The sequence below is a fragment of the Rhamphochromis longiceps genome, linkage group LG13 (genome assembly GCF_057381845.1).
Source record: "Rhamphochromis longiceps isolate RC_006_pf linkage group LG13, R_longiceps_female_GT1.1, whole genome shotgun sequence".
NCBI lineage: Eukaryota > Metazoa > Chordata > Actinopteri > Cichliformes > Cichlidae > Rhamphochromis > Rhamphochromis longiceps.
The window spans coordinates 4,235,359-4,250,561 of record NC_140569.1 but is presented as its reverse complement, the minus strand read 5'-3'; the positions used below and the strand labels follow the sequence as shown (position 1 = coordinate 4,250,561).

The 15,203-nt window shown below is 38.6% G+C and overlaps 1 protein-coding gene across 1 annotated transcript; it reads right to left on the bottom strand.

The window, feature by feature from the left end:
- Positions 1-5,239: 5,239 nt before the first annotated feature.
- LOC146655232 (uncharacterized) lies at positions 5,240-14,835 on the bottom strand. Its single transcript, XM_085428857.1, has 6 exons — positions 14,528-14,835; positions 13,551-13,617; positions 12,962-13,004; positions 7,222-7,300; positions 5,932-6,108; positions 5,240-5,825 (listed from the first exon to the last, which is right to left on the bottom strand). The coding sequence occupies exons 1-6, from the start codon at positions 14,833-14,835 to the stop codon at positions 5,240-5,242; spliced, it is 1,260 nt and encodes a 419-aa protein (XP_085284983.1).
- Between the last annotated feature and the right edge of the window lie 368 nt (positions 14,836-15,203).

The following is a 15,203-nucleotide window of genomic DNA, read 5'->3' as shown; positions in this document are numbered from 1 at the left end:
AGTTTGCAGATGACACCACAGGGATTGGCCTCATCAATGACAATGATGAGGCTGCCTACAGGGAGAAGGTGTATTGTTTGGCTGAGTAGTGTGACACAAACAACCTGCTGCTTAACACCGAGAAGACCAAGGAGCTCATCATGGACTACAGGAGGAATGCTGACCCACATCCACCCATCCACATTAAGGGGACGGCTGTGGAGCGTGTGAGCAGCTTCAAGTTCCTGGGAGTTCACATCTCCGAGGATCTCATCTGGACGACCAACTGCTCCAAGCTGGTCAGGAAGGCTCACCAGCGCGTCTTCTTCCTGAGGACTCTGAGGAAGAACCACCTGTCCTCAGACATCCTGGTGAACTTCTATTGCTGCACCATCGAGAGCATCCTGACCAACTGTATAACAGTCTGGTACGGGAACTGCTCTGCCTCGGACTGGAAGGCGTTGCAGAGGGTCGTGAAAACTGCCCAGCGCATCGCCAGAGCACCACTTCCTGCCATAAATGACATCTACAGGAAGTGGTGTCTGAAAAGGGCTGGGAAAATCATCAAAGACCCCAGTCACCCATCACATGGACTCTTCACCCTGTAGCGCCTCGGGTGGACCACCAGGTACCAGAACAGCTTCTTCCCTACAGCTGTCAGACTCCTGAACTCTGCCTCCTGACATCTGACCCACGTTAACACATGGACTGGACATACACACACCCACAACCACTAGCACTTTATATAGCCTCTGTAGAAAGTAGCCACATATTGCAGTTATCTTAACTGCACTACTGTATAATTCTGTATAAACAATCATTCTGTACAATACGATAATTATAATTCTACAACTGTTTACAACTGTTTCTAACTTGCAAATTTCTGTATAGCTTTATATTTCATATTTCTGTATAGTTTCATATTCATATCCTCTTCATAGTCTATACATAGCTTGTATTAGGGGTGGAAATGATAGAAACGATATAAATTTGGCCAACGATCAAGCTGGCCAAGCTGCGCTACAACCATTATCATCTGCAAATTATGGCGGGCGACAGTCACAGCAAAGAGATGAAGCACTTTTGAAATATGGAGAAAGCCAAAAACTGCGCTTCCTCCACTTCCGTAACATTGATTCATTAATGTTGAATTCTCTCGCAGCTGTTCTATCCCCATGTTGTTGCAGTATATTAATAACCAACCTCGTATTGTGCATGAATAATCTCGGTTGTTCTCCTGATTGAAGTTTGGCCCGTGTATAGCATCCTGCTATGCGATTGCATGCGTCCCCAACCACCAGAATCCCTCACGTTAACTTTTATCGAGTGGAAAAAAAAGTTGGTGGAACATGGTATGTCATGTTTAGGTGGAAACTAGCGAGCTAACTTCCTGTTAACTTGTAACTCTGTTAAATTTAATAAATTCTGTTTTCATGGATGTTAAACTTATTTGTTACACCCAATAAAGCAGCAACGCTGATGATTTTATTAAAGATGAAAGAATTTAGACCGTTTTTAACTCTCAGTATTCGTTTGACTTTGGGACCTGAAGGGGACGGAGTTTTGGACCCAGATTACTCCACGAAGCTCCTCACTACGGCAGCCGTAATGCTCTGACAATCCATCAAGCAGTGCGGCTTACCAAAGTTGTACTAAAACATTTTTAACAGATTTCTGCACGTCAAAATCGGTTTGAGGTCAGTAAGCACAACCAGAATTCATACATAAGGCACACTCTTGATTTTTGAGAAAATTAAAGGATTTTAAGTCCTTATAGTGTGGAAAATACATTATACAGAAGAAAAGAATATATCGTGATATATATCGTTACCGCACGTGCTTCAAATTATACCGCGATATGGATTTTAGGCCATATCACCCAGCCCTAGCTTGTATACCCACTACAGCCTGTACATATTTATAGTTATAGCATATTCATAACATACCTTCATATCGTGTACGTTGTAACATACCCATAATAGACCCATTTTTGTCCCCTCATACGTATAACAGACCCATTCCTGTAATATATCTATATACCTATATTATTGCTAATATATATTTTGTAATATATCTATATCATGGCTAAAGCACTTCTGGATGGATGCAAACTGCATTTCGTTGCCTTGTACTTGTGACATGTGCAATGACAATAAAGTTGAATTCTATTCTATTCTAATCTATTCTACATTTAGGAAGAAGCTTTCTGGACATTGACCAGATTCATTTCACTAATATTACAACAAATAATGTGGAATCTTTAAAGCAAAGAAATTATGTTCTTGTTAATTTTTCTAAAAATGTTTCTCCTTTACGGTGATGAGGCCTGCCTTCTTCTTTGTTATGCGTATAGACTGTAAATAAAAGATGGACATAATTTATTGTTGCTAAATCTTGTTTCTAAAGCCTGAGTTTGAGCATACTGACTGTAAATTTCTAATATTATGAGGAGCAAATGTCCCAGGCTCATCATGCCAAGCATAATTGTAATCAATTAAACCCTTAAATATCAGGAGGGCACAGAACAAGTCACTGCATTTCAGAGACCGTGATATAACATACCTATGAACACCTGTGTTAGGCCGGTAACAGAAAGTACCTGGTGTTCACATATAACAAGTATTTTTCTTCCCTTCACAATTCAAAGATTATTTTAAAATGTTTGGAACTACATAAATAGTAATACATGACCAGGGTCCTGAAAAGCAGTGATGCTGTTGAGACGCATGTATATGATTGTGGGTTCACAGGCTTGCTTAAGACTTTAAACCATTTACTGACACCATACATGCATCCATGAAGATTTTACTGTGGTCACCGATCATAGCAACAGATAAGTCGTCTTGTCATAGACTTTGATATAATCTGACATGTTTATGAAACCAGGGAAACAACCCTGTTGGTTTTTTAGATTAAATGCAGATTTCTTATTGAGTCAACTTCCTGTAACTGCAAAAAGTTAAAAGAGCTAATCATGTTCTTTTCAATATATGTACTTTATTTATAGCACTGAAAAAAAATTAATACAGAAAAATGTCATCCTGGATTTCAATGTGTTGCATTATCCATGTGCAGGCATGTGAAAGTCCAGGGGGAGGTGAGGAGAAGGAACAAAACAGAGGTTATCAGACTGCAGGTCAGCTAATTGTTGAGCCGTCAGGGTCCAAGCAGGAGCTTAGAAGGAGCACAGGCATAAAACATGAGATTAAAAAAAGACTGTGAATGGATGACCAACTGGTAGTTTACAGACTGATGCGGCCCTAAAGTCACTGTGGGAATGATGGCAGGGAACTGTGGCACTACCTGTCCTTCTTACACCTGGAGCCCTATGAAAGAAGTACCCACCAGTAAGCAGAGATTGACATACACTCAGAGACTCCAACCTCAGCCAAAGACAGCCGGGCAGCTTCACCTGAGAAAATGAAAGGAAAAATGAGAAAGAACAGAAAACCTCAAACCACCCAGTTCTGATGACTTGGAACATTTTTTCCCATGTATGTTTCGTAACACAAGTAAATTTAGCCTCAGTGTTTGCTTTAGGTGGTTGACAGCCTCAGTTTCAAACCCTGTAACAGTGAAGTGAACTACTACAGTGAAGTTTGGAGTTGACCAGATCAGAATCACATAACTAATGTAATTTCAAATAATTTTGAATCATGAAAGGAAAGAAATTATGCTCATATTTATATATCAATTAATTTTTAGAAAAAAGTTTTGTCCTCTTCAGTGAAAAGGCAGTAAAAGTACAATTTCTCCCCAATGTTTTTCTCTCACACACATACCGTAGATTCAGGATTCATCATATTTTGCTAATAACTTCATGTAATCATTACTTCCTGTAACTGGAAAAATTAAAAAAGCTAATCATTTTCTTTTCAAGAAACTTTTATTTCACAATTAAAACATCAAAGAAAATATAACAAAATTACAAAACCAACAAAAAACACAAACCATAAACTAAACACAAACACGTCCATGTTTAACAACAATATTATTAATAATACATTATACACAGTCGTAACTGAATAGATCAAAGGACATTCAAATGCTACTGTGACTGAAAATGTAAAAAACAAATGCTCGACATTTAAAGTGTCCTTTTAAATTTTTTTAACGGTAAAATAAAAACTTAATATGAGTTTTTAAAATGACTGCAATGATACAAAATAAAAAGGTTTCAAAAGCTCTTTAGATGATTAATATTTGAGTTTAAGACGTCTTCAGATGAAACTCCATCAATCTTTTGTTGGTGGTGACTGGAGTTGATCCCAGCTGTCATATGACATCCTGGACAGTCTTCACACCTACAGGCAGTTTAGCATCACAAATACATCTAACTGAATGTTTTGGTCTGCAGGAGGAAGTCAAAGTACCGTTACAGACTCATGGAGATCATGCTCTGGTCTTTTTTTAGTTATCAGTTTTTTCTCTCTCCCTCCCCTGCTGTTAACTTTCTCCCAATCATTACTTTCTTTCTTTCTTTTTTCTTTTCTCTCCCGCGCCCTCGTGCGCTGTGGTTGTAATAACCTGAAATAAAAAATCCTAATAAAGTTCAAATAAAATTTGACTATCAAGTGGACCACTATAGCAAAGGCTGTAATGCTCCACTTGTGAATGTAAATCTGTTTGGTTCTTTTTGTCCTTCAGACAACAATTCTGACTGCTACACTGTCGGACAGGACAGGAAAAAAAATTTAATAAAAGTCCCCATACTTCCTGCTGTGAGGTGACTGTGCTAATCACTGCACCACCTTCCTGCCATTTAGAAGAAATTATGAAATAATTTGTACATTTTCATTTACAACATTCAACTACTCAACAAAACAATGTTACTCCCAGTAGGTGCAAAGATCAGAATTTTAGGCTGTTGACAGTCTGAGGGGACAGCTAAAAATATTTGGAATGATGAGCCCTTGACGGATGAAAACAAACAGTGGACTTCAAACAGATGAAGTCCAACAGTGAACTAAAAGGAAATAACATCATGATAATGAAATCAATAGTTGTGATAGGGAAGTGTAGCTCTAATTTCAAACGCTAATAGACTGATAGCAGGAAGGTTTAGGAGAAAGTAATTAAGCAGCAACAGATATATTATAGATATAACAATAATTTGCACATTTGCATTAACATCATTTAGCTACTCAACAAAATAAAGCTTTCTGTGGCTCCCAGTAGGTGCAAAGAACAGGATTTCAAATCACTGAAAGCCTTAGGCATCAACTGAAAAATATTTGGAAAGGATGGTGCATATCTCTTTCTAATTCCTCGCCATTTTTCCCATTTCCCCTTTCCCCTCATCTCTGACTACATGATCTGACCTGTCTGTGCTAACATCAGTCACATCTCCTGTGTTGTTGCTCTCCATACTGCAGCAGCACAGACGTGCCAGCAGCCTGTCAATGGGCCCTTTACACATGAAGGCAAACAGAATGAAGTCCAACAATGAACTAAACAGAAAAAAGATCATAATGATAAAATCAGTAGCTGTCTCAGGGTGAAGTGTTTCAGGGAAGGGTGGATATAAATTCAAAGTTAATAGAATGACTGCAGGAAGGTTTATGAGAAAGTAATTAAGCAGCAACAGAACCAAGGTTCCTACAGTTCTTCGTTTTTCTTCAGTGGGCACTGAGGTGGCAGCAGGCAGAGCTTTAAGTGTCCCAGCGAGACAGAAGATGAACAGGGGGGCAGGGAGGGCGGCATAAATAATTAAACGTACAAATTCATATGAAAATACAGCAAGAGCAACACTAACACTACAAAGGACCCAGACCAGAACACAGACCAGCACAGAACCCTCAGTTTGTCTGAAGCAGTCCAACAGTGGGCAGGCAATGAAACAATACCTGCAACACAAACAGAAAGATTATCAGAGTACAGAACATAACAATGCTTCAGTATAATATTCAGAGACATGTAAGTACACACACACACACACACACACACTGGTACCTTTCCAAAGCAATGCACAACCTGAAGTAAAGACTGGCCGTCACAGAAAAATAGTATAAGAAACACGCGGTGTCGTGCAGTATGTACCACCGAAGGACCATCATAGAGAACATCATGCTGTGATGGATCAGAATGGAGATGATGAGGTTTGTGTAATAGATGACAGGAACCTGATATCTTCGCCCCTGCAGGAAATATTAATTGAAACCACATTAATACAATGTTTAAAATGATTGTACCCAAGTGTAAATTAATGTGTATGAATGAATATATTTATTTTAAAGAGGTAATATATACAGCAAGTGAAATGTTTTACTAGTACGTCAGAAAACATTCAAGTAATGATTTATCTTATAATATATATTTTTTGAATTAATTATTCACACACCTCAAAATAAACACAAATTTCAGGCTGTTATAGTGAAATGGATTCCCAACAGAAACAAATTGAATATTTCAACACAGCACCTTCTTGCTTCATCACAATACAACCAACATAAAGGACATGTACTAAATATTTGTTATTTAACTTCTAACTCAGCAAATAAAATTAATTCTGTAATATTTAGAAAAGTCAGTTGCAGAACAGACAAACAAAAAAACCCGTTATGACCCCAAAACACTGTATATAAAATTATATATTACTGTTACTAAAAATATTACAGAGAATTATCACACTTATCTTAAGATATATCTATGTTAAGTGTTGACTGTTTTGCTGTAGAATAACAACATAGTCAGGTGCAGAGGTCACTGAATGGTCCAAAAATAAATGTGAGGCCAAATTTTACACACTTTATGGGTTTTTCTTATTTAGTCAAACTGCAAACATGTTGAACGTCTACGGGAGATTTTGTTGAACAATACTCTTATATATGATCAAAGCACAACTATTAATCCCATTAATGACAGAAATTTAGAGAATCATTTCTGAATACTAGTGAAGCTGTCGACACATGATTGGTTTTAATGAGGCTCATATATTCACTCATCTGGGATGTGCTAATTTTATGACATGACTGTATCTGGTTCAGTGAACTTCACATTATTACACTTTACTTTTGCTGCACCAATAAAATACAACATGTTAAGAATTTATTATTTTATTCTACTATTCCTACACTGTCGACTATCAACTGACATTCAAGTTTATGTCAGCTGTCAACTGTTGGGTATATTCTAGGCAGTTCGGCAGTCTATTGCTGGGTTAAGTTTTATTTCATTTCATATTTGCTTTATGTTGAGTTTTTTAATTGTTCACACTCACAGACATAAAAAGATGATACATACTTACGTACCGCACAACACACACAGCAGAAGAACAGTATGGTCACGGGAAGGAAGAAGCAGGTATTGATCCATATCACGACTCTCCACATCTCTGTCTGACTTTCTGTGTGGTGGAGTTGCTGTAGAAGAATTTTCTACTCTCTTTTAAACTGAAAGAAAAAAATATGTGAAACAGCAGGTGGTGAAAATGGCTCACTGGTTTGCTCTAAATGCTGGGAAAGACACTTAGTTCCTCCAAATGACCGGATGAAAGGACAGTCTCTCTCAAGTTGAACAGGATACACGCGCACTCAGAGTAAACCTGCTTTCATCTGTGATGCATAACATATGATTTTTAGTCAGTTTTTTTTTTACCAAAGTCATCGCCCAGTTGTGTTTGTTCCATCTTAATTTTTTTTAAATATTGTCACTTTTTAACTTTCAGCAACTGTTAAATTTGAAATTCTATTTAACCAAGAAATTAAAACCAGTCTAATTTAAAGTAATCTTCTGGGAGGCAAGTTTAACTTTAGAATTATTTTATTAGACTAGTAATGTGTAGCCAATAAACTGGTAACTGATCATGTCAGACACAAAATGCAGCAGTTATGCTGCATTCAACACGATCAGACAACTAAATTATCTAACATTGTTTGTTGCTCTATAAATGTAAATTTCATCTGATTAATATAATCTTATTACACTAAATTACCATATTTATGATTTTTTTCCTCATAATTTTACATGTATATCTAAAATAATTTGAATTATGCTACACTTGGCCTGGAGTTGAACACCCCTGAGCTAGGGTTTCTGAGTGACCACCACAGCTTGGATTATGTATATGAATTGGGAGGAGAAAAGCTGTCTCCCAAAACGTAGGCTGCATCCACCGGAGGCCGCATTTGAAGGCCGATTACGTCACAGCCAGGCGATGAAGGCTGTCCCAATGTGTCGACTCTTTCAAATGCAGCCGACAAATGCGGCCTTCATTTCCCCAAATTTGAAGGATGGGTCGGGTGTGTCCTTCCTGACCCACCATATCCCAGAATTCATAGCGTGGCCCAGCCAATTCCAGTTTCCAACAATGGCAGCCGCTACTAAGTTCAAATATTACTCTTATGTAGCTGCCATCACCAGTGTGTGAATGTGTGTGTGAATGGGCGGATGACTGGTTGTGTAAAGCGCTTTGGGGTCCTTAGGGACTAGTAAGGTGCTATACAAATACAGGCCATTTACCATTTTATTAATCTTTCTGAATCAGAATCAGAATCAGAAAGGGTTTTTTATTGTAAATGTTGAGCAGGTTTACAACATTAGGAAATTGCTGCGGTGCTTCAGTGCAAACATACTGTCATAAATTACGCTTAAATAGACATGAAAATAAAAATAAGAATAAGAATTAAAAGTGCTAAGTAGATAGATATATACATGATATATACATGAGTGCAGGTGGTGATCAGTGCCAAACATGGAATGATGCAGCGAACACAGCGTAGGGTCATGTGTTAGTGGTGGGAACAGTCATACGGTTATTGTTCATGTGTCCGACAGCAGAGGGGAAGAAACTGTTCTTATGGCGAGAGGTTCTGGTGCGAATGGACCGGAGCCTCCTGCCCGAGGGGAGCAGGTCAAACAGACTGTGTCCAGGGTGAATCTGGGTAATCTTTTGGTCCTGGTAGAGATCACGCTGAGATGTTTCCATGTTTTACACACTCCTTTTATTATCCATTATTCTTACAGATGCACCTGGAGATCAGCACACTGCAGTCCTATGCAGTCCTATGCTTAAGGCTGATCTAAAGAACTCCACACAACACTTACAGTTATAACCTCTGGTCTCCTCTTCCCTACAGTAAACACCCCCACAATGGAAATACACTAGTAGAGTGGCCAAGGGTGCTGACACCCTGACCTTTTAAGGTAGTGTCCGTTTGCCCTTTGTCTGCCCCTCACTCTCAGTAACTCTTGCTTCCTGCCCTGGGGGTGGGGGTTGATTGTCCTCCTGCCCTGCACCCCAGTTCTTTGTTCCCATTCAAGGCCTATTTTCTATTTTGTATTCTTACACCCATTAACCGCAATATTATAGTGTTGCAAGCAATCACAAACTATATTTTCTTTAACTCTGATGTATATTAATTAATATATTCTCAACAGTCACAAAATAAACTTTTAACATATTTCCAGGTTTATCAAGACATTGCATATTTGCAAAAGTGCTCCGACGTCTTCAGAGACGTCCGTTACCCACCCGCTCGATAGCTAGCCGGGGGGTTCAATAGTCCCTCGAGCCGGCGAAAGCAGCGGGCTCCCAGCTTCGTCATTTTCAGACCCCGCTGTCTTTCGCTACTCAGGTTAAACATGATATATAAGTAACTCGGATAACTTAAAAATGTAATTGTTTGGCTTTTTTCTGTGTTTTATTTGTTCCGGAGTAACAGATGTGAACCTAATAAGAAATTAATTAGACATAAAACGCAAGAAGCAATTTGCCGCCTTAAGAAAGAGCTCAACAACCAAGACTGGAGTAACATCTATGTTCAAGATGTTGACGTGGCATATTAAAACTTCTTATCAATAATATTAACTAACTAAATCAAAGAAAACTGAAAACCATGGCTAACAAAGAGGATACTGAACGCATGCAAGAAAATTTACAAGAGAATTTGTTGTATAAGACATTTTTGTTAAATAAAAGAACAATAGAAGCTGAACACACTTATAAGAGGTACAAGAATAAATTGATATGGATCATGAGAAGCAGCAAAAAAAATTAAATAGCTGACAATAAATAACACTGAATTAGACAGAGTATCTGAAATAAAATTCCCTGGTGTGATAAAACATCACAAACTATCCTGGATTCCCCACATTACTCATATCAAAGGCAAAATATCGAAGTCTCTGACAAGGTTAAGGATCTCATAAATCAAACATCGTTATATACTCTCTATTATACTGCCGTACATGACATACTGTGTGGAAGTGTGGGGAAACATATAAAACACACACCCATCCAATATACATTCTGCAAAAAAGAGCAATAAGGATAATAAATAAAACTACTTTAACAGAACCATCAAATCCACTTTTTATCAAATTAAATATTCTCAAATTTAAAGATTTGGTTGACCTCAGAACTGCGCAAACAATGTACAAAGCAGCAAATAAATCTTTGCCCCACAACATTCAGAGCTTGTTCCAAATAAGACCAAATACTCATGACCTGAGAGGAACCCTTATGTTCAGCAGGCCAGTAGTAATGACAAATTTAAAATATCACAGCAGTCAGAGGAGTTAGTGTGTGGAACACCTGTACATTGATAAAAAGAGATTGGCCATCTCTTGCATTTATGTAAGCATCTTGTGTGTACTCAACACAATTGCCTCATGCTTCAAAGTTAAGTGTAACTATATAGTGTAGAAACTACATGATATGCAGAGAGGGTAGATTAAACTGTTCATATGATGTTTGAGTGAAGTAAGTCAATAATACAGCAATGTTAAATCTTGCGACACCACACGGGATTTCGGTCTCGCGCGCTTTGGATTGTGGTTTGAGGAAGGTTTCCATGTCAGTCAAGTCGAGCACCTGCCTCTACTTATTTCGGTAAGTAGAGGCAGTTACTGTGATAGGGTTGTGTTGGAATCTATACCAATGCAAAAAAAAAAAAGCAAAAAAAAAGCAGTAGGTTGACATCGTTCAGCAGCAACGCCAACTGATAATAATAACATGGAATAGCCTGAATTGTGCTGGACGATCTGAAATTAAATTAATGTGATTTCTCTTAAAAACTAAAGTTAAAAATAAAAACAGATCTAAAGTTGGCACAGAATAACAAACAGTGGTGGTGAAGGGAGGGATCATGACAATATAAAAACACAATTTAAAGTCGATTGCTAACACTTGATTAAAACTCAAGAGGATTCAACTTGTTTTGTGAGTTCAGAGAAGTTTACAATTATTTGATTAACAATATATTTCAGTTAAACTAACTCTAATGTAAAATCTACTTTGCATTACTGATCTTGAAAACTTTACATGCCAATCTTTAAAAATGATTCAGAAATTGCTCATGAAATATCCCTGCACAGCAACAATAATTCCAAAAACTCCTCAGTGCAGCTTTAAATTATTCTTATAACCTTCATGTTTGCAAGTTAGGATTTTAGACTCTATGACAGGGCCATTCAATTACAGCTTATTGGGTCAGAGTTTCAGAGCAAGGAATTTAACTGGACCAGGAATTTTCTATTCCTCTCTTCAGGTAGAAATAATATGAACATGTATAAAATAAGTGTCGCCCTTACTTGTCTCAGGACTGTTTCCAGCTGAACCGTTGGGTAAAATCTGCAATATGACAAGTTTGTCTTGAACGAGGAAGTTGTGGTAACACACTTTATAATCTCCACCCCGTACTCACTGATGTTCAAACTCACAGAAGCCCAAACATGAAGCCAGCGAGAGTCAAGATATATTTTAACTTAAATGATCAGTACAACAACTAAGCTGCATCGTTTCTGTTCTGCTGATGGTTTTATTTTGCTTTACAGTCACAAAAGCACATGCATTTTAATCAAGATTTTTACTCAGTCCAACTGTTGCCTAAACCACAACTCAGATCCAGCAAACTTAAAATATCAGGGATTAAAAACGTTGTGACAGCAAACATGACATCAGCTCCTGTGACTGTTAGTAAAAGTTTTTATTCAGGTAGAAATCTGGTCTCAAAGGTGTTTCCATGGCACATTATCAGCAGTAGCAGTTTAAAGCCATGGGGCAGCTGATGGCCTGATCCCCATGAAGTAGACAACCAAAAAGCTCTAATGACTCTTAATACATGTGACAGTATTTTTACACAAGCTAGTACACATTGTTGAATAGTATCTTTATAACAGGTTATAGAGGGAGGCAAAAGTAGTCGTATCTTTACTACAATCATCGAGTGGATAACAGTAAACTGATTAAAGAAGAACAGAATCTTCTGCTCTTTGAAAAATAAAAAAATTCTGGCAGTATTCATTTCAATAACCATATAAATGAATTACAGCTAAAATTAAATCTGTATTTCAGTTTCAAACTCTGAAACTCTGAGCTTCTTTTTGATAAAAAGTAAGAGACTTTCCTTCTTATAGGAATAATTATTAGAACATCACTTGTGAATTACAGCTGGAAATAATCCCAAACAAATGCAGTATAATATACATATGTTTGGCTTACCTTTATTAAAACCTGCAGTTGGCAGCTGCTTTATGAAGTGGCAGCACACACCTTGTTGATAACATGATTTTTAAAGATCGCTATCTACAGTCAGAAAATGTGATTTCAGAGGTGTGAACAGAGACAGGGTGTGAAAGTTTTGACACGTCTGTAGAGATTATGAAGCCTTTAATACAGATTGACTTAATGGCAATATTTTGTTTATTTAGTTTAATGAAAGGAGTTTCAGCTTTGTTAAAAGAGACCAGCTCTTACAGCTCCGTGCTTCCATATCAGGAAAGAAAACACAGAATCACGCATAATCGTTTTTACTATTTACTGTGTGATAGTGCTTTATTTAATTTCCCTTGTACTAGTGTAAGTAAAATTCATCAAATCAGTTTTATGCTTGTCTCTTTTCTTTACTTTCACTCGAGTTCAAATTCTTGTTCAAATTCTTGTTCTTGTTGTTGAAATTGCTTCATCTGTTAAATGTTTAGAATTGAATGAAATGGACTTTGTTGTATCTGCTCAAAGTTACCACAGTGTGCACTCTGTAACCATTGATTTCTTTAATTTGACTATTAAACACATCACTGTGACTCTGACACAAAGTTAACCAGTGCAGTACAATAAATTGGAAAAAAAACCCAGGGGTAAATAAAATATTTATAAATCTATTGCCTTAAAAGTCCATTCTGTTTACTATTTACTTTAAATCTTCAACTCTAAACACTGTGTAACTAAACACAGTCAGAGACGCACTGTGACAGAAAGCCTCTAAACCAGGTGTGCCCAATCGTAGTCCTCAAGCTCTACCGCCCTGCAGCTTTTAGTTGCATCCTTGTTCCGACACACACCTGAATGAAATGAATGGCTTGTTATCAGGCCTTTGCCAAACTTGATGGCATGTTGAAGAGGTAATCAAACTATTTGATTAAGCTGTGTTGGAGTAGGGATGCATCTTAAAACTGCAGGACAGTAGCTCTCGAGGACTACGTGTCACGATCTGGTTGTAGGGACTCAAGCGCAGAGCGGTTAGATGTCTCCAAAAAACAGTTTATTTACGGCTCCAGTGCACAATATATATACAGGGAAGGGAATCCAAAACTCCAGGGAATCACAGGGTAGCTCTCTCACACTCGCTCACGTCTTCTTGCCCACACTCACACACGTTCACACGGCAGGGAGGTCGCAGGTCCGGGGGGGGGGAAGGTCTGAAGCAGAAGAGAAGGGAAGTCACAAACTAATCACGAAGCACAAGTCCCCAGGGGCTGTGAGAACACTAACGTCAGTAGTACAATCATCCAGCGACGAGAGGATCTGTGTTCCAGCCTCAAATAGTGCTCCCGGTGATGACAGGTGATTGTTGTCAGGTGTGTGGGCCAAGGGCGGGAGCCCACAGTGAGCTCTGCCCAGGCAGAGAGGGAGAGAACCGAAACAGCAAATGTAGCCTTGTGGGGCCGGCCGGGCAGGCACGGAGACCATGACACTATTGGGCACCCCTGCTCTAAAACACTGAACCATTTGCAGCTCCATAACATAATTTAGTGGCCAAATATTGAACGTAGTCTGTTAAAGCTCGTTCAAATTGAATATTCAGCAATCAAAGATTTAAATGTCATTTACATTCAAAGTAACTCTATGACCAATGTGAAAGTGCAATTCTGCATCATAGACATAGCACAAAATTTTTTGTTTAGCTTTTTCTGCATGTAAAGAAGCAGTGTGTGTCTCGTGTCTGTGTGTGTATTGCACATGGATAATAAAGTTTAGGTGGTATGGTGGTATATCCATTGTTCACTCATATTTTTGTGCTTTTGTTTGCAAAAACTAAAACCACAGGAGCATTTCTCACTGTTGTCCTATCTCAGCTAACATACCAAAAATGACGGAAAAAGAAGCACTTCGGCATGGTGGTTAGCGCTGTTGGCTAACATGGTCCATCACCTTTCTGTGTGGAGTTTGCATGTTCGACCTGTGTCCCCTTTGGCTTGTACCACATAGTCCGGACAGTCCAAAGAAATCCAGTTAGTGGGGTGTGACTCAGGTCCAGAACGTATTTAGCTGGGCTTGGACCTTCCTCCCAGTTTTCTTTAATTAGGTCCAACACTCCCCGCAACTTACTGTAGAAGCCCCGTGGAGGCCTGGAGCACCTCTCGCACTGCAAACAGCAGAGGGTCTAACCAGTGATCCCAATTGTGTTCAATTGTGTGAATGAACTTACGAATCATGGACTTTAAATCCTTACTAAGTTGCTCCTCTAATGTGTCAGTCAGAGCGTGGTAGATGCTGGTCTTAACAGATTTAATGCCCAATAATTCATACAGTTCTTTAAGTTTATGAGACATGAACAATGTGTCCTGGTCAGTCAGTATCTCTTTCGGGGTGCCAACTTGGGGGATGACCTGAAACAGTGTCCGTAACACATTCATTGCAGGAAAATGGTGTGCAGCTGCACTGCTTCAGGAAATGGCATTGCATAATCCAGTAGAACTAATACAAAGTGACATCCACGTGCACTCCAATGAAATGGCCTGATGAGGTCCATGCCAACGCACTCAAATGGAACCTCCATTAGTGGTAACAGGCACAAAGGTTATTTTGGAATGGCCAGCTGGCCATTCCAGGAAGTACGCACACCATTGGCACACATCTGCCCGCATGTGGCCAATAAAATCTTGCCATTATTAGCTTCAGAGTTTTGTCTTGTCCCATTTGTTCCACCATGAGGTTATAATTAGCCACCTGTAAAATAATTCCCCAGAGGCTTTTTCGCACCAACATCTGGGTGTGTTTCTCT

Excerpts from the sequence above, each read along its gene's own strand:
- LOC146655232 (XM_085428857.1), bottom strand. The coding sequence starts at position 14,835 with ATGAATGTGTTACGGACACTGTTTCAGGTCATCCCCCAAGTTGGCACC. Across the intron at positions 13,005-13,550 it reads GTGAGTGTGGGCAAGAAGAC|AGTCACAGTGATGTGTTTAA; the intron begins GTGAGCGAGTGT and ends ACTTTGTGTCAG. Across the intron at positions 6,109-7,221 it reads GTGTGTTGTGCGGTACGTAA|ATATCAGGTTCCTGTCATCT; the intron begins GTATGTATCATC and ends GCAGGGGCGAAG.